We start from the raw sequence: 26,707 nt of genomic DNA on the forward strand, positions 1-26,707 counted from the left end.
CACCTGTTTCTACACTGGCTGTCAGCTAAGGGCTGTTCCAAGATTCTAGAGGACTCCTGAAATCTTTGCCTCGGCACCCCCTTCCTCCATCTTCAAAGCCAGCAACAGTGGTCACGTCTTTTCCTGACTTTGAAACTCCTAGCATCTTCTGTTGTGGCATCTCTGGTGGAGCCAGGAAAGGTTCTCCACTTCCAAGGATTTGGGCATTAGAATGGGCCCACCTGGAATCTGGGGTCACCACCCCGCTTGCAGACCCATGAATTAAAATCACATCTGCAAAGTCCCTTTTGCTCTGAAGGTAACATCTTCACCGCCCCCGGGGACAGGGGTGAGGACCACTCTGGGGGGCCAATGTTCTTCTGACCACCCCACATGTACCGAACTTTCAGACTAGTAAAGCCCCAAAGAACCTAGCGCTGCCGATGCCGTGGCAGCTTCTCTCTGGAGGGAGTGCTGCGGGCGACATCCACCAAAGTTACATGTAAACTCGCCCTCGGAACAGTCCTCCTGTCCCCCATTTCTTTCCGGCTCTACTGTCGCCACCCTGGAGCAAGCAGCACCCCTTTGCCTGGCCAACTGCACAGCTCCTCCTTCAAACTACACTCCACACAGCAGCAGAGACCTCTGAAGAGTAAATCAGACCACAGCACTCACCGCTGCAACACTCCAGTGACTTCCCATGGCACTCACCATAAAATCCCAGCCCCTGCAGCCTCCAAGGGCCAGCGAGTTGTGGCCCCCAGCTACGTCACCCTTGCGCTCAGCACTGAGCACGCCAGCCTGCAGCCTGCTCTAAGCGCGTCTCACCCTGCAGTGCCTCCTGCCTGGCTCTTCCTCCAAACCTTGACCACAACGGCTCACTGCCACTCAGGAGGAGCTCGGATTTAATCTCCTTCGAGGGGCCCTCTTTCCCTAACCACCCTGTCAATGCCGTGACCCCTAGCAAGACACAGGCATCCCATCACTCTGTCTGTCTCCACAGTGCTCATACTTTCTGAAAGCATCTTGCTCACTCACTGGTGTACTTGTTTATCCACTGTCTCCCCTGCTAGACGTGCAAGATCCACGAGAGACAGATGTTTTAGGCACTGATATACACCCCAGGCCTAGAAAAGGGTCTGACCCAATGCAGTCACATAATGAATATTTGTTGAATAAGTGAAAAATGAAACAGGTGGAAGAAAGAGAAAAAGGAAGGGAGGGACTCTGGGCCAAACAGTCAACTTATCAGCAAAGATGAATTCAACTCAGTTTAGCAAACATTTACTAGTGTTAGATGGATCCAATCTGCTTCCCAGAATTACTGCATATACTGTATTCTGGATAAACCCTCAACTTCAGGACCAGAGTAAAGGGTGATGCAACAATAGGGGGTAGCTTTATAAATGCTGAAAGCAATACCAAGTCGGCTGGGAGGATACACTGGACTGAGCTGACTCTGGGTGTCTGAAGCATATCTGAGAACTCTCACTGCCAATAAACATCAGAAAATATGCTATTACTTGAATACTGAATTGGCACTTCCTTCTGACGACAAACCAGCTACTTATAGCCTATTTTAAGAGTTTCTTGTTCATTTTTTTCTGAAAAGTATGCTCAGTGGTATTGTATACTAAGATGGGATCAGTGATTGTAAACTCCACCAACAGATATGAGAGACCAAAGGAAACACCGTTTGAAACACATTTTGGTTCAGCAAATTTGGTCGTCACATTGAATTTTTTTACAAGTTGAAAAGTAAGACACCTTTAGACTGAGACAGAAATTCAGACACGCACTTACAGAGTTGCAAAGGACCACTGCCGACGGAATCATGACTAGTCAACAACCAGTGAGACAGCAGCCAGAGCCCCCAGGGGCCCACGGGTTTCACAGCACTTCACAAAGCATTTCCAGGCGCAGAGTCCAGATCGCCTGGCAGAAGTACAGAACTCACAGTATCGCGCATCAGGCCTTACCCTGGGTCCCCTTCTCTATTGGCCTCAGCCCTCTGAGAAACTCTACTAGAGTTTCAAAGTCCTCATCACCCCAGAGGCACAGATTAGACTGGTGTACGGGCTTTCCTGGTGGCTCAGCTGGTCAAGAATCCACCTGCAACGCGGGAGACCCCAATTCGATTCCTGGGTTGGGAAGATCCCTTGGAAGGGGGCATGGCAACACACTCCAGCGTTCTTGCCTGGAAAATCCCCATGGACAGAGGAGCCTGGCAGGCTACAACCCATGGGATTGCAAAGAGTCGGACACAACTGAGCAACTAAGCACAGCATACGAACAAGGACAGAAGTCAGCAATAAAGCAAAAATTTCAGACCTGGGAGAAGGACGAAAGGAAAGAACAGATGTTGGCAAGATGAAAGCAATCATCTCGTGTGAGTCCACAGGTGCTTCCAAAGGCCAAGAAAGCCAAGCTAACAAAAGAGGCTGTGTTCAGCAAAAAGGTCATGAGAGGGAGAGAACGCGGAGCTCTCACTCTGTAGATTTAGACTTTCAGTTTGGGAAGATAAATCCTAGCGAAGGATGGTGAGGATGGTTGCACAACAATGTGAATACACTTAATGCCACTGAACTGTACACTTAGGAACAGTTAAAATGGTCAATTTTATGTTATGCATATTTTGCCACAATAAAATATTTCAAAAATAAATTAGCTAGTAAAACAACTGATGAAACAGAAAGGCATTCACAAGATCCAGCGTGCGGCTGAGGGGGTAGTCAATGGACAGGATCCCTGAACCAGCAGATAACCAGGAACCCAAGGGTCAAGGACTCGGGGGGACACTGTGGAGGAGACAGGAGAAACAGCTAACACAGACGAGCTTTCTGACAGCAAATGCAAGGCTGCACAGCACTACAACAATTCCTTACGTCACCACCTATAAAAGTTTCCCAGTGCTATCAACAGCTATGACAACCCATGGACTGCTCTCTTCTCACTGGTGACGTGGAGAACAGCTGTCCATTCTCCCCAGCTCTCAGGATTCTCTTCTGCTTTCCGCAGGAGTGAGGCCCAAAGACAAAAATTATTCTTGCTACGTTTCTAGGGCAGTAGAATTCCCTCTCCCTTGTTCTGGGGAAACGCTTGTCATCCAAGGTCTAGAAAGTTGCTTAAGCCCTTCAGAAACAAACCAGTGTTTCTAGCAGCCAATAATACAACAAAGAAAACCTGTCACCAGGTTCTTCTGTGGTTTAATTCCTCAAACACTATTCCTTTCACTATGAAACATTTGCAATAAGGAGGGAAAAGAGGAAAGTTTTAAAAGGCAGTATTAGCATATTAAAATTTCTAGTGATAATAAGATGCAATCCCAGAGAATCCTCCGTGATCTAAACTTCTGGTCACCAAAGACCCATTGACTGGGTTTTGTATCTTTATAGTTTCTGCCAGGATGAAGGCATGCTACCTTTTAATTTTAAAAAACTTTAGCATGAATTTTCTGAAGCTCTCACACACTGCTGGTGGGAATGTAGTTAAACAGTGCTGCCTGTTTGGAAAACACTGACAGTTCCTCAAAAGGTTACACATAGTGTTACCGTGTGTGCGTGTGCTAAGTCGCTTCAGTCGTGTCTGACTCTTTGTGACCTATGGACTGTAGCCTGACAGCCTCCTCTGTCCATGGGATTCTCCAGGCAAGAATACTGGAGTAGGTTGCCATTTCCTCCTCCAGGGGATCTTCCCGACCCAGGGAAAGAACCCACTTCTCTTATGTAATCCTGCATTGGCAGGCAGATTCTTTACCACTAGCACCACTTGGGAAGTGTTACCATATGCCTCAGAAATTATGCTCTTTTGAATATACTCAAGAGAATGAAACATACATTAACACAAAACCGACACCAAAATGTTACGGAAGCATTGCTCATAATGGCCCCAAAGTGTAAGCAACCCAAAAGTCCATCATCTGATGAATTAAAAACTCACCATATCCATACAGTGGAGTAGTACTGAGTTTTTAAAAAGGAATAATAAATATTAATACAGGCTATAATAGGGGTAAATCTTGCAAACATCAGGCTAAGAGAAAAAACTCAGCTATGACCCCAGTGTAGGAGCAGATGGAGATGACTACTAAAGGGAAGAGTTTCTTTTAGGAGATGAAAACGCTCCACAGTTAGATTACAGGGATGGCTGCACGGCTCTGCGAATTTACTTTAAAAAAAAAAAAAGCACTTAATTGTACACTTTAAACAGATAAAGTATACAGAATATGAATTATACCTTAGGCTGTTAAACTAATTTGAATTTTTAGGCATTTAAAAAATCAGAAAACACTTAAAAATATCACCAAAATTGCAGATTGATCAGTGATTTTACTCCGTATCTGTAGGTGAGTTCATGATCACTAACAGTGTTTTACAACAACATTTCAAATTTAACCGTCGTTAACTTATTCAGCGAAAGTTTACTGACCATGTACTACAAAGCCAGGTACTGTACTATGCACATAAGCTACATGATTAAACTGCAATCCCTGCCCTTAAGATTGCATTTTCATAATGGAGACAGAAGTGCAAATCGGTCACAAGCTTCTTTTGACTTTTACATATGCTGTTATAAAACTAATCTGTTATTGTATAGCACGAGAAAATATAGTCATTATTTTGTAATAACTTTAAATGGAGTATGATCTATTAAAATACTGAATCACCATGTTGTACACCTGAAACTAGTAATACTATTAAGTGAACTATGCTGCTGCTGCTGCTAAGTCGCTTCAGTCGTGTCCAACTCTGTGCGACCCCATAGACGGCAGCCCCCCAGGCTCCCCCGGCCCTGGGATTCTCCAGGCAAGAACACTGGAGTGGGTTGCCATTTCCTTCTCCAATGCATGAAAGTGAAAAGTGAAAGGGAAGTCGCACAGTCATGTCTGATTCTTAGCGACCCCATGGACTGCAGCCTACCAGGCTCCTCCACCCATGGGATTTCCGAGGCAAGAGTACTGGAGTGGGGTGCTACTGCCTTCTCCGTAAGTCAACTATACTTCAATTAAAACTAATTTATAACTTTAAACACTGTATTTACCTTTTTTGATGGCTCCAAATTTTCATTCTAGCCAAGGTAGACCAGCAGGCTACTTCCTACATATTTTGTTGTCAACTTTTTACAAAAACACTGTCTATGGAGAATTTCTATCAGGCCAATTAACTGCTGTATTTGACATGTGAATAGAGACTGCCCTTAGAATTAATAAAATTGATTCAGATGCTATTTAAAACACTAGGCTATCAAAATGATCAGTACAATTAATCTTAAGGGTTTTCTTTCATTCAAGCCTCCTATTCTTACTTCAGTTTAAGGAGATTTCATTACATTAAACATCCTAGAAATTTCTTTGACTCTGAAAATAAAATTGGGGAATACTTTTATCTGAAGGCCTTTTTTAAACCCAATTTCCACATCTTCCATCGACTTGAAATTGAGCTCTGTCTAAAATCACACAGAGCTCATCTCGTGTAAGTGGCCAGAATCCTAGAAACATTGGCTCTCAAGCTAATTTGGGTAAAATGTTTAGGTTTTTCATTTGAAATGCTTCTTTCTGTGCAACATGGAAAAGTGCGAAGATAAAAACTGAAATACTCCACAGATTTTTAGAGCAGCAAAACTACTTGGTATGATACTATAATAATGGATACACACCATCATTTATTCACAGAATGTACAACACCAAGAGTTAACCCTACTGTACACTCTGGACTCTCGGTGATGGTGGCACGTCTGTGTCGCTCATCAGTCATAACAAATGTACTTTTGCAGGGGGATGCTGATAATGGGGGCACTGTCTACGTGTGGGTGCAGGGAATGTATGGGCAATCTATACCTTCCTCTAAATTTTGCTATAAATCTGTCACTTCTCTAATGAATAAAATTTATTTTTAAAGAAACTTAAATAACTCAACATCTTCAACTGTTAGTTCATCAGTCATTTCTCACTGGCAAAAAACTGCATGGAGACATTATTCCATTTTAAAACCACCACACTGCATGTTTGTACAGCATCTGAACCCTTGGAAAGCACACAAGCAGGAAGGCATGTGCTGCCTACCAAATGAGTTCTGTGTGCTGAAGTGGAATTACTGCTAAGGAAGGGAAATGAAGGAGGGTGTCCTGTCATTATCAGACACAGACCTGGCTGACCTAACAGTGGAAAGGTGAGTGAAAGCAAGCCACAGGTCACAGGTCACAGGCGCTGGGCAGTTGGGGGAAGGCCTGAGACGGCAGGAGGTGGCTCACTATGGGGGAGTGTGAATGTCAGTGTGTGTGGAAGCCCAGGGTGCTCCAGAAGGGAGGGCCCCAGGAGATAACATTCAGGTTCTCACTTACAAAGGACACACATGCCAAACCAAATTCTCTACAATGCAGCCCTTCATCTGACAGCTCTGCACGGAAGAGTCGAGAATTATGCAGACTTTAGCATAAGCTCTACGTAAAATGGCCTTCTACTTGCTGCATAGGAGGCTAAGGAAAAGCAAAATACAGTATGAAATAAAACAGGAAGGAGCCCACATGTCAAAGAGGAGGAATGCTTGTGAGATTTTTTTCAAGTCAGCTGATAACTTTAAAAATATATATATTAATATATTACATATATTATGCGCATGAGATTTTTTCAAGTCAGTTAATAACTATATATATGTGTGTGTGTATAGCTTAAATTTAAAAAGTAAAACCACAGAAATAATGCTGAAGTTGTTATTAACTCATTGTTATTTATAACTAAAATTGCTCACCTTTTTCTCTGGATGCCTGCCTCCAAACTGGCTGAGAAGAAATCATTTGTTAATTGATAGTACACCTGTTAGCACATCTGATCCTGTTAATATAAAAGATAGCAAGGAACAGTGCATTTCTTCAAAACATTGTTCCTTCACAGTGTTACCCACAATCATAGAATCTTTTATACCCATTGTTGGAGGAATCGTCCAGCAGTGTTTTGATCGAGCTTGGCCAATCTTCAGCTAAGGATTGCAGAGACTGTGGTAAGTTAACTTACTCAGAGGGATCAGCTCTCCAATAGATGAAACGACAATTCAGCAAATTCAATTTCCTTCACAGTGGCCTCAGGATTCAGCCAATACTCTTGGCAATAATTCTTGGGCACTTTCAGGAGCCAAAAGGAGATAACTAAGAAGCCTCTCAAGGACATAAACATCTACTGGATTTCACTAAGCCACTGCCCTTGCAGACACTCAACATCATGTATTAGAAAGAAAAAGTGAGCAACTTACCTCTCGTGGGAGCCAGTTGGTGGGCTGCACTGTTCCATGACAACTACAACTTTCACCTTTCACAAAATAACTGCAAATCCTAGCCTTCCACATTGATATAACAGAATACCAGACCATTAAAAAATGCCATGGTTTAAAAAAAAAAAACTACACACAAGTGGGAGCAATATACTCCTGCCATGTTAAATATATACATTATATATATATATATACACACAAAACAATAGACAGACAGGTAAAGCTTCCACCTGTAATCCTGGGGTAACAAACAAAAGACCCACAAGTTGGGGATGGCAAAGTAGTCGTTGAGTATGTTTTTGTACTCTATAAATGTTTACCAATCCCTGCAGAAAGTTAAATGTTATTTTAAAGAAATTCTTCTTCCTAGAGATACAACTGTAGTTACATGCTTGTCAGTAGCACACTGTGTAGGGCAGCAAGTTGGACACCCCATGTACTACATAAAATGTAAGGAACATCCTTCAATCTGTCTTGTCTGCTTCACTCACTCTCTCTCTCCCTCTCTTCCCCCTTCCCTCCCTCCCTTCACTGCCTTGTCCATCTCTCTCTTTATATTTATATAGTTTAATTCTACTGGCATTTCTGTTTTTCTCTTGCTCATGTCTCAGTTCAGAAGTTCATGATCCCAACTCAAGGGCTTCGGTGGACGTCCCGTGAGTGATGATGACGGACGAGGCTCCTGCCCTGATGAGATGAGCTAGGCTGGTTCGGAAGAGCCCATCTTCCCAGAGCAGGCAAAGCCTCCTGCCCTCAGCTGAGCCCGGGGCACCACACACCACTGGCTTCCACACTCTCTCCCTTGGAGTGCTGGTTCAAGACTCTGAACTGACTCCAAGGTCCATCAGCTCCAGGAGCAAAGAAGGGAATCTGGTCACATTCTCCTTGACCCTGAACTGCTGCTTCTATTTGTAACTTTCCCTATCACCACTCTGAAATGCCCTGCAAGAACTTCTTGGTCATTGTGAACTCCATCTAGCCTGAAATCCTTCAAGGCTTCACCATGTTGGGGTGTAAAATCAAACTCTGACACCCCTTTCCATGAAGTGCAATGTGGGATACAGGAGGGTTAAGCCAAGTTCACCCATGGTTCCCAACAAAATGCCCAGGACTAATGCTGATCCATCACAGGCCTGTCCCTGTATTTCTCCCTTCGACACCAATGACTGCAGCTTTCTGTGCCAGCCGAGAATGGTGCTGCCCCTGATATGTTTCCATTTGCCCATAAGCCCTAAACCCCGTCTGAGGATTAAACCATAAACTCTAATCATAACTGTCCCTTTTCCAAGAAAACACAGCAACTATTCCCACAGCCTCCCTTCACAGGCAGGTGGCAAATCCGTGGGCTCTGGGATGGGACAGACCTGGACTGAATCCCAGCTCAACTCAGCTTTATTCTGGGGCAGCTTCCTTACCACCGGTGTCCTTGTCTGTAAATAGGAATAATAATTCCTACTTCCTAAGATGTTTGTGAACATCAAATGAGCTACTCCCCTCTCTACTCCTCTGGCACCCCCACCACCATCCCCATATCAGACCTCCAGCTGAATCCACCAGGTCTGCCCTGACCCGATACTATCTTCTGGTAATTAGATACAGCTTAAAATCCCAAAGTGTGAGAGTCATATTTCTGATAGATATACTCCTTCCTTCTTATGAAAAGGAAAGTTCTGAAACTGCTATAAAAATGTTTTATCTACAACAAAGCTAAAACAAGAAAATAATACCATTCCCTTTGTGAGCTAGAGATTCTGGAGCTCCAGGAACATACCCAGGGACAGGCGCGCAGACACACTTGCCTGCAGGGGGTACTGTAACTTTGTCGCTCACCTGGCTTCTCTGGGGCCTTCTAATCTTCTTTATAATAGTCAAGACTCTGAGGATCTTAAAAAGCCTCAAAGAGCTCATCCCTCATTTTTGAGAAGAGGAAACAAGACCACCAGAGAGCTTACGTGACTCGTCTAAAGTTGCACAGCTATTTGATGACAACTAGGCAGCTGACAACTTTAGCCCAGTGATTAAGCACAGCAAACTAACTTATGAAAAGTTTGCTTAAAACTTACTCCAAGGTTGCATTTCATGGAGCCTTAGAAGGCTCAAGACTGTGAATCTCAGCGGGTATGTTTAGTATGAAATATGTCTTTATAGTTGCCAATGGGATGTCACAGATCCTAGTTTGGTGAGTTTCTTAAAGCCCCTGTATTCTAGACCAGTGCCATTAAATGGAACTTTGTGAGAAATGGAAGCACACACTATCCAATATGGCTGGCTTTAGCCACCTATGTGCCTGTCAAACATCTGAAATATGACTAGCACAACTGAGAAACTAAATGCTTAAAATTTTTAAATTTTATTTTTGCTATTGCAAAATACATCATAAAAACAAACATCTCAACCACCTTTAAGTGCACAGTTCAGTGATACTAACTACATTCATGATGTACTGCAACCATTACCATCATCCATCTCCATAGCTCTCCATCTCGTAAAACTGAAACCCTATACTCATTAAACAATAACCCTCTATTCCCCTCTCCCCCCAGCCTGTGACAACCACCTTCTGTCTCTATGATTTTGACTACTTCAAGTATATAAGTGGAATCATACAGTATTTGTCTTTTTGTGACTGGTTTATTTCACTTAGCATAAAGTCCTCAAGGTTCATCTGTGCTGTGGCATGTGTCAAAATTTCCTGCTTTTTCAGGCTAAACAGTTTTCTTTTTACCACATTTTGCTCTTCCATTCATCTGTCAGTGGACACCTGAGGTGCTTCCACATTTTAGCTATTATGCATAATGCTGCTATGAACATGGATGTAGAAATACCTCTTTAAAATGCTGTTTTCAATTCTTTTCAGTACGCACTCAGAAGCGGAATTGCTGGATCATGTTATAATTCTATTTTTAACTCCTGAGAAACCACTATACTGTTTTCCATAGCAGCTATACCATTTTACATTCCTAACTGTGCACAGAAGTTCCAATTTTTCCACATCTTCACCAATATTATTATTTTATGGTTTTTTGATGGTAAGCATCCTAACTGATATGAGATGGTATCTCACTACAGCTTCAATTTGCATTTCCCTAATGACTAATGATATCAAGCATCTTTCCTTGAGCTTCTGCTGCTGCTGCTGCTAAGTCGCTTCAGTCGTGTCCGACTCTGTGCGACCCCATAGACGGCAGCCCACCAGGCTCCCCCATCCCTGGGATTCTCCAGGCAAGAACACTGGAGTGGGTTGCCATTTCCTTCTACAATGCATGAAAGGGAAAAGTGAAAGTGAAGTCGCTCAGTCGTGTCCAACTCTTAGTGACCCCATGGACTGCAGCCCACCAGGCTCCTCCGTCCATGCAAGAGTACTGGAGTGGGGTGCCATTGCCTTCTACCACTGGTATATCTTCTCTGGATAAAAGTTTTAATTTTACTCCATTGTAATTAGATTCAAGCAGCCCAAGGAGGCTAGAGGCCTCCATGTTGGACAGTGTGGCTCTAGAGCATCATGATTCTCACGGTAATTTACAGATCCAGTGCAGTAAGCACTGTGAGACTTGCAGGCAGATGGATCCATTCAGATGCTTTCTAGTCTGCCAGATGTGGCCAATCACTAAACTTTTTATACCTCAATTTTCACATAGTATAAAATAGAATTAACACCTCCTTCTTCTGAGAATGAAATGAATCAATACACATCTATAGCCCCTGATATAATCTTAGCACATGAGAGAGAATTTAAGCCAATGAGACATGCCTTGCCTCAATTCCAGTGTCCACTGAATCCAGAATCTGTTTTTTTTTTAGATATGTTCCCCAAGTGGAATTGCAGTCCTTCCCAGATAAAGGACTTTCAGCTTTAGTAAACAAGGATCTTTGGCTCCCACCAGGAGGATCCCGTGAATGGAAGGGGCTGACTGAGATGAATTCTGGACTAACTTCTCCGGTATTCTGTGATTTTGACTCTGTCCAGATTCAGCCTTGGCAAAAAACAACAGGAAAGTGAAGCTGTCGAACTTCTGGTTCTAGAATTCAGGCCCACCTCCTTTGTGAGGCAGCCGAAACAGACCTTCAGAGGGAGGATCTTTCAAGACACGCTCTAAGCTCTCCATGTGCCTTGGGACTCAGGACCATCCTGAGGCTCTGACTTTGTGGCCACACCCTTCTTTCCTCCAGCTGGCCCACAGGCTTACCTGAAGCTGCTGTGGAGGGGGTGCTGGCCGGGGGCGGCTGAGAGGAGCTGCCGCTCTCAATCATCAGGCACGGGTTGCTGCCGCTATTCTCTCTCTTGACCATCAGCTCAGCCGTGCTGGGCAGCGGGATGGGGTGACTGATCCCCAGTTCCTCTTCCTGGGCCTGCTGCCGTCTCAGGGCCACCTGGAAGCACAGGGCAGTGGGTCACCCTCCAGCACCCCAGAATCACTCCTACAGTTTTGCCAAAACCACTGAAGCCCTGCCCATCCCAGACATCTCCATCCATTACCTCCAGGGATGAGGTCTAAGAATCCCTCATTTCTTCTCCCCCTCCCCCTCATTTCTTTTTATAGCCACCCAGGTAACTCTGATGTGCAGCCAAAGCTGAAAAACGGTTGAGAGTCAGAGGTCCTTTAGAGCTTTGAGTGAGCGCTCAAAAACTTTTCAATAAACAAATGTGTGTGTAGACTAGGAGGAAAGATTGGATGAGAAAAAGCTGCAGAGTCAGCAGAGGAATTCAACATGAAGAGCAGAAGTCAGCACTGACAGATTAGGAAGGAAGGAAAATGGGATCACTCACTGCCTCCTTCCACAAATATGAAAAAGGCCACTCTATCAGGAACCTCGACCAGCAAGATACAGTAAGATTAGATTAGATCCGAAGGTACTCACTGTTTAAAAGGAGAGACAGGAAGCAAACATGCAACTGCAACTCAAGACAACATGTGAACCCCCACAAGACAGGCACAAAAAGGGCTTTAAGTGCAAGGATGAGCAGAGGTGGTGCTGCACCAGGGCGGTGAAGAGCCGCCTGAGTGAAGCCTGACAGGCAAGGATGAAGGGGCAGAGAACTACCCCCAACAAGGGAGCAGGGTAGACAATGAAGGCAGAGGCTGCTCGGGAGACCCACAGAGCCCTATTCTGTGGGGTGGAGGGATTGTGGAGGGAAGTAATGGGGAGAGGGGGGCTGAAATATGGTGTTGGAAGTCCCTGGAGAAAGAGGTAGAGGTGGAGATGAAGAGAAAAGGAGAAAGCAGGTGGGATATCCCCCAGTGGGGACTGGAAAGGACCCAGCATACCGAAGACACTCCTCATGGTCCCTCTTCTTTTAAATAAGTGAAAGGTTGAAAAGTTGTGTCCCCCCAAAAAATTTTATTTTTGTTTACAAGTAACAAAAAAAGGCAGACTTTCTGTTGAAACTGACCACTGGTGATAATGGAACAAGAAAGGGAAGCACCTGTACCTCAGAGGCTGAAATACAAGCCAAAAAGCTGACATCAAAACGGTGACCCAGAAGCATAACTACAATTTACAGACTGTTTTAGGAAAACTGTAGTCTTTAAATTTAGAAAGATGATTAACTTGGAAGTAATTTTACTCTTAACAAGAGGAGTCTTCAACTTAAAAAAAAAATCTTTGAATAATCAATTAAGATTAAATAATTAAGTTTAATTATTGAATTTTCTATTAACCAAGTTTAGAAACAGAATATTAAGGATTTGACTACAAATGTTTAAAAGAATACCCATGAACTTGTGAAGTATGTCAATGCAACAAAAAAGTGCACTTTAAGCCCTGGTTTACACAAATCTCACACATGCACCCAACATACAGAGTACTACATAGTCCATTAACTAAAAACACTTTTACAAAGACCTCTCAAGGGCTCTTAGGAAATGCTATTTAAATAGGGAAGGTGAGGCAATTGATTTAAAAATGCAATTATTTGGGGGTCTTAAGATCAATTTCAAGCTATTTTAGAATGACTGTTACATGGTTGTTTAAAGGATTTCACTCAGCACAGCACAAGCCTTCTGGTGTGGAAAATACTGAAGTTTTATACTATTAAAATAATTTTGAGTTCCTTTTGTTTTTAACAAAGCGAACAGCCTCCTTACAAATTAGTACTCCTACTAATACAGTTTATTCAAACTTAATGGCCCTACTTGGATGCATATTTTTCTTACATTTTGAGAAAAATCCCCCTCCCAAGCATACTCTCCACACTAAATATTAAAGCCAGCAGCTTTAATTTTTTTACCTACAAAAACAACTAAATGTCATGTTTTTTTTCCAGTAAGTTCACTGTGATGCATTTAAATGATATATTCAGTGTATTCTTTTCCACTATAGATTAAGCTAAAAACCAATAAAGAAACCAAGTAAAACAACCTGTATTTCCATAACTACCCTCACAGTCAGTGAAGACCGAATCTAACTATTTTAAAACATTTTTTTAATGGGTGATATAAAAAGTGTAATCTCTAAGAATGTTAAGTCCTGTTAAAGGCTCTTACTGATATCATTTTCAGTGGAGGATATTTACCCGTTCCTAACCAAAAGTAGCATATCGTTAGTAAACGTTTCTTTGTAATATTTCATTGTAAATAACCTGTTTTAAAAGGATGGAACAACTTTTAGCTGGAAAGAATGTGTATTATTCTCTTCTAAAAATTCTTTTAGGATACCAACGACTTTATTTCTGTTAAGGTACAAAAGTACTGCCCTGCTTAGGACACTTTAAAAAACACACACACACACCAGGAACAGCAGACAAAACCTCAAACGCTTGCATTTTCTCCTCTGCGTGGACGTTTAAAATTCTTAAGTGTGTTTTAAAACACACTCAAAGTAACCCGTACTTGAATATCTTCGATCTAGACAGCAAACTTTAAAGCGCAAATGAAATTTTCCCAGTGCTCAAAATGGCTGAGCCAGGATCCGCCGCGGCGAATACGAAAAAGAGCGCCAAAGCACAGCGAGGACCACGCCGCGCCGGCGTCCGTTAGGGAGACTTTTCCAGAAAAGCAAAGACTCCCGCCGCGCCGCGTTATCCGCAGAAGCTGCGGCCGGCCGGGTCTCTGCTTCCAGCCTAACCAGTACCCTGAGAAGGCACCGTCCAACAAACACCCCCTCCCCCAGTTATAAGCGCACCTCCCTGCTCCGGGCGGAGTCACGGATCCGAGGGGGAAAGCCCCCCAACTCTGCTCAAAGTGAGGTCGGATGCCTAGGGCTCCCCGAAGGGGCGAACACCACAACTCGCTACTGCAGGCGGGGTCAGAGATCCCGGGGACCCCTTCCCTAGCAGCGCGAACCCCGCAACTCTGTGCTGGGAGGATGAGTTTAGGGATCTCGGGGACTCCCAGGCAGAGCGAACCCTGCAACTCTCAGCTAGTTCTGAAAGAGGAAGTCAGATAGCCAGAGGATCCCCGAAGGGGCGAACCCCACAATTCCCGCTGGGTCAAGGATCCAGAGCTTCGGGAGCCGAGTGAACCTCGCACCTCCCTGGCTCCGCCTGCGGCATCGGAGCGTGGCTAGGAACCCTGGCCCCGAGCGCGCAGGGGCTGTCGGCAAGCACCGCCACCTTCCTTCCGAACCCGCGCCCCACGTGGCGCCCCAGGGACCCGAGGGGCTTTACTCGAAAAATTCGGGGCTGAAGCCCGGTTCCGGACCCCCGCACTCACCTGCGCGGCCATCACGCGTTGTCTCTCTGCTATCAGGTTGCATTTCTTGCACTGGCAGTCCCGCCACATGCAGAAACGCTTGTGGCCCTTGAGCGGCGACGCGTAGCCGTGGTTGCGGCACCGCGCGCACTTGGGCAGCCGCGGAGACTTCTTGCTCGAGACGGCGCCCATGCCAGACGCTCCCGAGCCGGAGCCGCCGCCGCCGCCGCCGCCGCCGCCGCCAGTGGTCCCGAGCGGCGCTCCGGCCGCTTTGCCGAAGCCCCCAGCCGTGCCCTGCGGTGGTGCCCCCGGGGTTTGCGGGGCCTCCGACGGTGCGGAGGACTTGCTATACGCATCGTCGTTGGGCATGGTGCCCCAAGGAGAAGCGCAGACTCTCCGGTAGCTGCAAGGGGGTCACCCGGCCGACGGCGAGGCAGGCGAGGAGGAGGCGGCAGGACGCGTACGTTCTGCAGCCGGAGGTGTAGCCGGACTGGCGAGGTCGGGACTCGCAACGCCCAGAGAGGTGGGGGGTTGTGCCCTTTTTTTGCGCGCGCGCGCGCGCGCGGAACAGAACTTTTGGATACTTTTTAGAACGTTCCCGGGACTGCCTGGGCGGGAGAGAGCTCTAGGGAGCGCCGTCACGCCCACCTCCCCCCAATTCTAGCCACTGGACTCCCGCTGCGTGCAAGCTTGCAGGGTCTGCAAACACCGAGGGCGCTGCTGGAGGGCTGCTGCGAGCGCACACCTGGAGCAGAGGTGTTCCCCGGGGTGCCCAGGCCGGCTGCCAGAACACGCTGCACCGAGGAAGCTGGGCTCCAGCTCAGCAAGGTAGCTGTGCAGGCTGCTGGGAGGAGGTGCAGACCCCCCTCTGGAATCCTCCCGCTCCCTTCCCCCCAGTGACTCCCTTCTGCAAGTTCCATAGGACAGACTTTGGCAGAGGCCAACTCAAATAGCAGTTTCTTCCTCGTTTAAGATAAGTCTGAGGCTGAACGCCTGAACAAAGAGAAGCCTCTACACTTATATCAGCAAATAAGACCCACAGTGGGATAGTGGGTCCATGCGCACCCCGAATTTGGCCTGTTCTCCAGTTGCCTCTTCTTGCACCTGTGTTCACTTGCTCAAGAGATTTCCACCTGCTGGTTGCATATAGCTTTCAAATCTAGAGTTCTAGCCCTTACTTCTCTCTTCAGTGGCTTACAGTTTCTTCCCTTTGAAGCAGCCTCACTTAGGATCTGCAGGCACTGGAAATCCGGTCTTTTAAAAACCTCTGTTGGGGTTGCGGGGGACAGAGATGAGCACACTTATCAAAATTCATTCCACACTTAAGATCTGTGCATTTTAATTATACCTCCCCAAACCCCAAATCCTCTTACAGCCTTCCCCTCACTGCCCCTCCCCACCATTCTTGTTTTCTCTCTGCGCTTCCACAGCAAATCCAACCCATTCTTCCTGCACACCCAAGTGTCCCTCTAAAGCCAGCCCTTCTCATGTCTGAATCTCTGCGGTAGCGTCAGCTGGTCTCACTGTTTCTTAGTCTTCCAGTATAATTCCATATTCCATACACACAGCAGTTGGCTCCTGAAGTGGCTTTGTATTGCTTTCCACATGAAAAACAGAAGTTAAGGACCTGAGGCTGCATCTTAAAGGACTTTGAAAGATCTCCCTCTGCATTTTTCAGCCTCATATATTGAGTAGTTTACCTATCAGCTTGAGCTTTTTGTTGATTTTTACACACCCTTTTTGTTCAATGCCATGTCTCTAACCTTGGGATAGGCATTGTCCAGCCAGGGGTTGGGGTGGGGGTTGGGGACTGCCCTTATGTCTCTCCCCTGCTTGCCTTGCTTTTCCCCAGTGTTAGTACTCTAGTTTCAAATTCTTGGCCCTAAAGTAGGAGTTAGGTCCCCAAAGGATCCTGCCATCCCACTTGACTTCTCATCAAAATGTTTGTCTATTGACCCTCTGGTTTAGCAGATTAGGCTTCCCTTAGAGCTTAGTTGGTAAAGAATCTGCCTGTAATGCAGGAGACCTCTGTTAGATTCCTGGGTAGGGAAGATCCCCTGGAGAAAGGATAGGTTACCCACTCCAGTATTCTTAGGCTTCCCTTGTGGCTCAGCTGCAAGAATCTGCCTGCAATGTGGGAGACCTGGGTTCGATCCATGGGTTGGGAAGATCCTCTGGAGAAGGGAAAGGCTACCCACTCCACTGTTCTGCCCTGGAGAATTCCGTGGACTGCATAGTCCATGGGGTCGCAAAGAGTTGGACTCGACTAAGCAACTTTCACTTTTTAGCAGATTAGCATTTTCAGCCCTGAGCTCTGAAATCTAGCCTGCCTTTCCCATTCTTATTCTGAGGCCCCTCTCACAGGCTCTTTCCCTCAGCCTGGATTTTCTCCATTAGTGTCCTCACTCTGAAAATTATTTCCTAAAGAAGCATCTAGCTTTACACGATACCTCATATCCTACCCATCAAGCCAGCAAAGCTTTACTTAGGACAGGGGCCAGGATGCAACCATCCGTCTCAATCTGGAGCTTGTTAAATGATAACCACTATTTGGTTCAGGAATATCCATCAGACTTTCATTAAAACACACATACCAATTACTGTTATCTACTATTTACTTTTCTTTTTCCATATTTCCATTTTAATACATTACCCAAAGCTGCATCACTCTCAAGGCCAAGTCCAGTTCCAGAGAATGAAGTCAATGCCAGAAGTAGCAGCTGTCAAATCCCAAATTACAAGGGAACACATGTTTCTTACGAGCATCCCCTCACTAGAGTCTGTGATGGAGGGACTTAAGCTTCCTACAGGAAATTTGGGGCTAGGAAACTGTGTGACCAAGATATTAAACCTACAATGTTGTGATGAAATTAATAACCTAATAAAGTTTCTATTCACAAACCACAGAAAAGGTACCAGACACAAGACGATACAAAAGGAAAGTGGGAAGACCTCAAGGATGAACAGAGTTGTCCTGGATATTTTGAATAGTTTGGCCCTGTTGTCTCCTTTCTTCCCTTCCTTCTTTGCAAAACAAAACTGTGAAGTCTAATGGTGCAGATCTGTATTTACTGAGGTAGAAAGATGTCCAGGGCATACTGGTAAGTGGGAGGGAAAAGGGAGTTCAATCCTAAAACATAGCAGGGTTAGGCAAAGACTTCTTAGATATGATGCCAAAAGCACAAGCAATGAAAGAAAAAAATGATAAATTGACTTCATCAAAATTCAAAACCTTTGTGCTTCTAAAGATATCATTAAGAAAGTGAAAATACAGGACATATCTGATGAATGACTTGTATCTAGAATACATAAAGAACTTTTGTTATACAATAATAAAAAGATAAACCAACTGAAGAATGGGCACATTTTTGGATGGATATTTCACCAAAGAAAATATCTGAATGACCAATAAGCACATGGAAAGATGTTTGATATCATTAGTCATTAGGAAAATGCAAATCAAGACTGCAATATCATGTCACACCCACGAGGATGGCTATACTCAAAAACATGGACAGTAGCAAATATTGGCTAAGATGTAGAGAAACTAGAATTCTCATGTATTGCTAGTAAGAATACAAAATGGCACAACAATTTTGGAAAATTTTACCTTAAGACCCAACAGTTTCATTCCTAAATATCTTACCACAGAGAAATGAAAACAGGTCCATACAAAGACTTGTATGTGAATATCATAGCAGCATTATTCATTTGAAACAATCCAAATGCCCACTAACAGGCGACTGAATAAACAACAGTGGTATATTCACACAATGGAATATTATTCGGTCATCAAAAAGGATGGTGTGTGCTGACACATGCTACAGTAGGGTGAACCTTGAGAACATTATGATAAATAAAAGAACCCAGATTCTTTTGTATGTTCCCAATTATACAAACTGTCCAGAATAGGACAATCAGAATCAATACAGAAAGAGCAGCAGCTCCAAAGCCGGAGCGGGAATGAAGAGAAAGTACCAATGTGTATAAGGAATCTTTGGGGGGAGGGGTGATACAATGGTCTAAAATTGGATCATGACAATGGTTGCAAAACCCTGTAAATTTACTAAAATTAGTTGTATGGCTAAAACAAGAGAATTTTATGGTTTATATATTATACTTCAATGAAGCTATTTAAAATTTTAACTAAAAAAAAACTCAGGATGTATAATATGGTTCCATTTCTGAAATAGGACCCAATGCATAGTCAATATCTGCTTGAGTAATTTAATTCTCCATGAGTTATAGGATTATGAGTGATAGTCTCCTTATACTTTGTGTGTTTCTTTGGGAGCAGGCCCATGTTCTGGTGCCCTCCCTCCTGTCTCTTCCCTTGTAGCCAGGTGATAAGAAATGACATCTGAGCTTGGGCCTTGCAGACTCTTGTCAGCCCTGTGGTCAATGCCAGATCACCAGCATTCTTAGCATTAGAATTTGGAACCCAAGCTGGTCTCACAATGAATTATTATGTGTTTTGCTTTCCAGTTATCATAGTTCTGTGATACATCTACTTTGTTTATTATCTGATTTTTTTAAAACAGGCATTACTGTCACCATCAGAAACAATACACTATTTTCTTGGTGAGGCAGTATAGCATCATATTAAAGTTTTGGCTTTGAATACCAACTATGTGATACTAGGCAAGTTTCTTAACTGCTCTATGACTCAGCCAGCTCATCTGTAAAAGGAGAGTAATAAGAATAAATACCTCAAAGGAGTTTTAGGATTAACTAAATTAGTTAATACTCACAATGTGCTTATAAAAGCATGTAGCACACAGTAATATGTATGCCATTACTATTATTATTCACATATTTGACATTTTAAAGAGTAGTGAAAAAGCAAATGGATATAACCTTCACTTACTAGAATAACTTAGAAGGAGGGGAAGCTGTATTAGAAAACACCAATGATAAATTTCATCTAGTTTGCACTTTGCCCATGCAAAGGAGTTTTTGCCCCCAGTTCTTGGTACAACAGCTCACAGGGAAAATTCTCTGTGATGCTTCTAACTATATATACAAAGCAAGACACTAATGAGTCAGAGTATTCAGCTAAAGGGTCTGCCATGTGTGGAGCCTGGCCTCGTGAGTCAGCTGACCTGAACAAATGATCTGGTACCTGGGGCTGGTCTGAGCAAGAGGCATCAAGGGGAAAGTGAGATTCCTGGGGCTTGGGGCATTTCATGAAGGAGGACCCTGTGTGAGAGGGAAGACTGGACAGGACTTGAGTGGGCACAAAGGTTAAAACAAATAAAAGATATTCTAGGTCGTGGGAACCAGGGCTAGATGGCGGGGCTCTGGGAGTAAGTTGTGGGTTGGGGGAGAGGGCACAGACATGCCAGTCTGGAACAGAGGAGTCAAGCTAGAGCCCAGTGGGAGATAAGGCTGGAAAGATAATATGGCACCTTGCCTGCCAGGGAGGAATTTGGCTTCTATCCTATAGGCAAATGGAGAATGATGGAGGTTTTTGTCCTTGAGGTGTCTGAAGAATAAAAATGGTGGGTTTGCCAATCTCTGTGTGATTTCAACAAGCCACTTAAGGTCTCTGAGCCTTCCGTGTATAATTATGAGGAGATGACAGTTTCACAGGGATCCGAGCTATTTGCAAGATGCTTGGAACCGTGTCTGCCACACAGAAGATACTGGATCATTGCTCATAGCTGATTCTAACTGGATTGGAGGAGAGGAGAAATCTGAGAGCAGATAATACTGGCAGGGACCTAGTTTTTTCAGAAAGATGGCTGTGCCTGAGGCTACAGCAGTGAAACCTCGTTCCCACTCAATCCTCCTCTATGCATCCAGTTCGCACCAACGTCAGCAGAGATGGACGACAGCAGTCAGAATCCTAGAAAGGGTGGTACAAACGAATGCAGGCCTTGCAGTCAGGCTGGGTAGAGCCCCAACTTTTCCACTTACCAGCTGTGTGCCTGTAGGCCAGTCACTTGCCATCTCTGTGCCTCCCTTTCTTCATCTGGAAATTGCAAATCAGCTGAGAAGTCTTGTAAAGCTGCAATGATTGATGTGTGTAAAGGGTTTCAGTGAGTGCCTGCAAGAGAATAAGCACCATCTAAGTGTGAACCATTGCTGATTTGGAATTCTATGGGAGGAATTTTGAAGCACACACAGAAGATGAGGGGCACAAGGAGGGAGGTATTAGGATCTGGGCAGTTTGCTAGTTCCTCGCAAGAAAGTTGTTCCCAACAAGGTCAGTAATTAGGAGCTCAGCCCAGAACCTGGAAATAAGTGGCAGAGCCTCTGAACAGCAAATATCTGTCACAAAGCATATGGTCCTCACATGATCAGAGGATCTGGAGCCAGTCTCAGGCTCTTAGGAAGACAATAGGGGAACACTTCAAAAGCAGCACGTGGGCAGAACAGCAAGGGTTAGAGCTGAGGGGAGGGAGGAGACCGCACAGCCATAGGCAAGGAAGGTTGGTCTGTGTTCCTCAGGATGGAGGTCTACTGCCTGACCCTGGGAACATTACTGTTTAATGACTATACAGTGATTGATTTTCACAAGTAATGCTCAGTGAGTTATCAATAAGGATTAAACCACATTCAATTCCTTACCCTCTGTTTAAGAAGAGTAAAAATACTCTAATTTTCCCCAATAAAAACAGCTAAAATGTAAGTTTTTACATTTAAATAAGAAAGCTTAAGTTATTTAGAAAAGCACTGAACATGATACAAGTGAAATGAAGTGATCTAGAGAAATTGCGTTTCTAGAGAAAATGCACTCATCATCCAGAAAAATTAAAAAAAAATATTTTGAAGATAACTGCAGATGACTTTTCAGTATTAGCTGCTGTTTTGAAATTATCAGCAGCAAACTTTTCTATTACCCAAAAGAAACAGAAGTGGCTTGCCATTATGAGTTTTTCCTGTAGGCCCAATCACTTAGAATTCCAAAAATTTGTTGTTCTGTTGCTCAGTCATGTCCAACTCTTTGTGACCCCATGAACTGCAGCACACCAGGCTTCTCTGTCCTTCACTATCTCCCAGAGTTTGCTCAAACTCATGTCCATTGAATCTATGATGCCATCCAATCACCTCATCCTCTGTCACCGCCTTCTCCTCCTGCCCTCAATCTTCCCAAGCATCACTCTTTTCCAGTGAGTCGGCCCTTCACATCAGGTGGCCAAAGTATTGGAGTTTCGGCTTCAGCCTCAGTCCTTCCAGTGAATATTCACGGTTGACTTCCTTTAGGATCTACCGGTTTGATCTTCTTGCTGTCCAAGGGACTTTCAAGAATCTTCTCCAGCACCACAACTCGAAAGCATCAGTTGTTCGGCGCTCAGCCTTCTTTATGGTCCAAGTCTCACATCTGTATATGACAACTGGAAAAACCATAGCTTTGACTATACAGACAAAGCTTTCTCTGCAAAGTGATGTCTCTGCTTTTCAATATGCTATCTGAGTTTGTCATAGCTTTTCTTCCAAGGAGCGAGTCTCTATTAATTTCATGGCTGCAGTCACCATCACAATGATTTTGGAGCCTGAGAAAACAAAGTCTATCACTGTTTCTATGGCTTCCCCATCTATTTGCCATGAAGGGATGGGACCAGATGCCATGATCTTCAGTTCAGTTCAGTTCAGTCACTCAGTTGTGTCCGACTCTTTGCAACCCCATGAATCGCAGCCCGTCAGGCCTCCCTGTCCATCACCATCTCCTGGAGTTCACTCAGACTCACGTCCATCGAGTCCGTGATGCCATCCAGCCATCTCATCCTTGGTCGTCCCCTTCTCCTGCCCTCAATCTCTCCCAGCATCAGAGTCTTTTCCACTGAGTCAACTCTTCGCATGAGGTGGCCAAAGTACTGGAGCTTCAGCTTTACCATCATTCCTTCCAAAGAAATCCCAGGGTTGATCTCCTTCAGAATGGACTGGTTGGATCTCCTTGCAGTCCAAGGGACTCTCAAGAGTCTTCTCCAACATCACAGTTCAAAAGCATCAATTCTTCGGCACTCAGCCTTCTTCACAGTCCAACTCTCACATCCATACATGACCACAGGAAAAACCATAGCCTTTACTAGACGGACCTTAGTTGGCAAAGCAATGTCTCTGCTTTTGAATATACTATCTAGGTTGGTCATAAGTTTTCTTCCAAGGAGTAAGCGTCTTTTAATTTCATGGCTGCAGTCACCATCTACAGTGATTTTGGAGCCCCAAAAAATAAAGTCTGACACTGTTTCCACACCCCATCTATTTCCCATGAAGTGATGGGACCCGATGCCATGATCTTCGTTTTCTGAATGTTGAGCTTTAAGCCAACTTTTTCACTCTCCACTTTCACTTTCATCAAGAGGCTTTTTAGCTCCTCTTCACTTTCTGCCATAAGGGTGGTGTCATCTGCATATCTGAGGTTATTGATATTTCTCCCGGCAATCTTGATTCCAGCTTGTGTTCCTTCCAGTCCAGCGTTTCTCATGATGTACTCTGCAGAGAAGTTAAATAAGCAGAGTGACAATAAACAGCCTTGATGTACTCCTCTTCCTATTTGGAACCAGTCTGTTGTTCCAGGTCCAGTTCTAACTCTGCATACAGGTTTCTCAAGAGGCAGGTCAGGTGGTCTGGTATTCCCATCTCTTTCAGAATTTTCCACAGTTTATTGTGATCCACAAAGTCAAAGGCTTTGGCATAGTCAATAAAGCAGAAATAGATGTTTTTCTGGAACTCTCTTGCTTTTTCGATGATCCAGCGGATGTTGGCAATTTGATCTCTGGTTCCTCTGCCTTTTCTAAAACCAGCTTAAACATCAGGAAGTTCATGGTTCACGTATTGCTGAAGCCTGGCTTGGAGAATTTTGAGCATTACTTTACTAGCATGTGAGATGAGTGCAATTGTGCGGTAGTTTGAGCATTCTTTTGCATTGCCTTTCTTTGGAATCTAGGTTGGTCATAACTTTTCTTCCAAGGAGTAAGCGTCTTTTAATATCATGGCTGCAGTCACCATCTGCAGTGATTTTAGAGCCCCCAAAAATAAAGTCTGACACTGTTTCCCCATCTATTTCCCATGAAGTGATGGGACCAGATGCCATGATCTTCATTTTCTGAATATTGAGTTTTAAGTCAGCTTTTTCACTCTCGTCTTTCACCTTCATCAAGAGGGTCTTTAGTTCCTTTTTGTTTTCTGCCATTAAATATCATCTGTGTATCTGTGTGTTAGCTGCTCAGTCGTGTCTGACTCTTTGTAACCCTATGGAATGTAGCCCAAGAGTCAGGCTACTCTGTCCATGGAATTTTCCAGGTAAGAATATTGGAGCAGGTTGCCGTTTCCTTCTCCAGGGTATCTTCCCAACCCAGGGATTGAACCTGGGTTTCCTGAATTACAGGCAGATTCTTTACCTTCTGAGCCATTAGAGAAGCCCTAGTTTTCTGAATGAGTTTTAAGCCAGCTTTTTACTCTCCTCTTTGACCTTCATCAAGAGGCTCCTTAGTTCCTCTTTGCTTTCTGTTATTAGATGTCATCTGTATATTTGAGGTTGTTATTTCTCCCAGCAATCTTGATTCCATGCATATGATGCCATCATGCATTTCACATGGTGTACCCTGAATATAAATTAAATAAGCAGAGTGACAATATACGGCCTTGACATACTCCTTTCTCAATTTTGAACTAGTCCATTGTTCCATGTCCTGTTCTGACTCTTGCTTCTTGACCTGCATACAGGTTTCTCAGGAGACAGGTAAGGTGGTCTTGTATTCCTGTCTATGAATTTTGCACAGTTTGTTGTGATCCACACAGTCAAAGGCTTTAGCCTAGTGAACGAACAGAAGTAGTTATTTATCTGGAATTCTCTTGCTTTTTCTATGATCTTTATGATGGTGTCCAATCTAGGTGTCCAATTGCTATAATTACAGTTAGCCTAATTCTTGGCATCAAATGCCTTAGTCATCCTCACTGTTTTGCTTCTTTGTCCAATATTATTTTTTCTGGAATTAGATGAATTGTTTTTTTTAATAATACATCTCTAAAACTAGGTGCAGTTTTCTTCCATAGCTTGGTAGAAACCTGACAAGGCCTTTAAAAAAAAAATTGGTAAAATACATAATAGCTGATATATATTATCTACTAAAGGTTTCCATTTTTAAGCTTTGAATCAGTCATAAAATGTTTGTTTTACTATTCCCAACTTTCTATTGCATGTAAATAGCCTATGGTAAAAATACAAGTGTACTTACATTGTTATTTATCCCAGGGGTATGAGCACTGCTAATAATCTAACTATTTGTCTTGTTTTTATTTTGTTAGCAAACAGAGAAATCAGCAAGATAGTGGCTACTGAACCCAATGGGAGATGTATCTGTGCTCTTTTTTGATATACATTTTAACTTCCGATTCACTTGAAACTTTTAAATGAAATTTTATTTCAGGATTGTTTTCACTGTTTCTCTGTTCTATTGGAAAATTATTGCAAGGGCACCAATTGTGTAAATACTTAAATAAATAAGATGGTAATTTGGGTGAATTGTTAAATTTAAAAAGTAATTGTCTTTGCTTTTAAATGACCACTTAAAGTAAGGTATTTGTAAGTTATAATCTGAAATAGCAAGCTGACATTTGTTGGCTCTTTACAAATATTGAACAGCAAATGTATGATGTTACTTCTCCCCATCAAATTAAACTTTGTAAAATAAATGTTTTAAACCAGATTTATTCTTGGAATTTCATGCAAAGATGGGCATAATAAAGGACAGAAATGGTGTGGACCTAACAGAAGCAGAAGATATTAAGAAGAGGTGGCAAGAATACACAGAAGAACTGTACAAAAAGATCTTAATGACCTGGATAACCACGATGGTGTGATCACTTACCTAGAGCCAGACATCCTGGAATGTGAAGTCAAGTGGGCCTTAGGAAGAATTACTACGAACGAAGCTAGTGGAGGTGACGGAATTCCAATTGAGCTATTTCAAATCCTAAAAGATGATGCTGTTAAAGTGCTGCACTCAGTATGCCAGCAAAATTGGGAAACTCAGCAGTGGCCACAGGACTGGAAAAGGTCAGTTTTCGATTACTGCACAACTGCTCTCATTTCACATGCTAGCACGGTAATGCTCAAAAATCCTTTGAGCTAGCCTTTAACAGTACCTGAACTGAGAACTTCCAGATGTACAAGCTAGATTTAGAAAAGCCAGAGGAACCAGAGATCAAATTGCCAACATCCATTGGATCATAGAAAAAGCAAGGGAATTCTAGAAAAACATCTCTACTTCTGCTGCTTCATTGATCATGATAAAGCCTTTGACTGCGAGGATCACAACAAACTGTGGAAAATTTTTAAAGAGATGGGAATATCAGACCACCTTACCTGCCTCCTGAGAAACCTGTATGCAGGTCAAGAAGCAACAGTTAGAACCAGTGATGGAACAACAAACTGGTTCAAAATGGAGAAAGGAGTATGTCAAAGCTGTTCATTGTCACCCTGCTTATTTAACTTATATACAGAGTTAGTGAAAGTTGCTCAGTCATGTGCAACTCTTTGGGACCCCATGGACTATACAGTCCATGGAATTCTCCAGGCCAGAATACTGGAGTGGGTACCTGTTCCCTTCTCTAGGGGATTTCCCAACCAGAGTTTGAACCCAGGTCTCCTGCACTGAAGGCGGATTCTTTACCAGCTGAGCCACCAAGGAAGCCAGTACATCATGCAAAATGCCCGGCTGGATAAAGCACAAGCTGGAATCAGGACTGGGGGGAGAAATATCAACAACCTCACATATGCAGATGACACCAGCTTAAGGGCAGAAAGTGAAAGTGAAAGTCACTCAGTCATGTGTGACTCGCTGCAACTCCATGGACTATACAGTCCCTGGAATTCTCCAGGCCAGA

General features: G+C 43.8%; 1 protein-coding gene across 1 annotated transcript in view; it reads right to left on the bottom strand.

The window, feature by feature from the left end:
* The window catches only part of DMRT1 (doublesex and mab-3 related transcription factor 1), a 92,120-nt gene extending 76,879 nt beyond the window's left edge, over positions 1 to 15,241 (bottom strand). Inside the window, exons 1-2 of the mRNA XM_005683769.3 lie at positions 14,894 to 15,241; positions 11,429 to 11,612 (exon numbers count right to left, since the gene is read on the bottom strand). Of these exons, the coding sequence (XP_005683826.2) occupies positions 11,429 to 11,612; positions 14,894 to 15,241 (532 nt within the window). The remainder of the gene's footprint in view (positions 1 to 11,428; positions 11,613 to 14,893) is intronic.

This window comes from Capra hircus, chromosome 8 (assembly GCF_001704415.2).
Source record: "Capra hircus breed San Clemente chromosome 8, ASM170441v1, whole genome shotgun sequence".
Classification (NCBI taxonomy): domain Eukaryota; kingdom Metazoa; phylum Chordata; class Mammalia; order Artiodactyla; family Bovidae; genus Capra; species Capra hircus.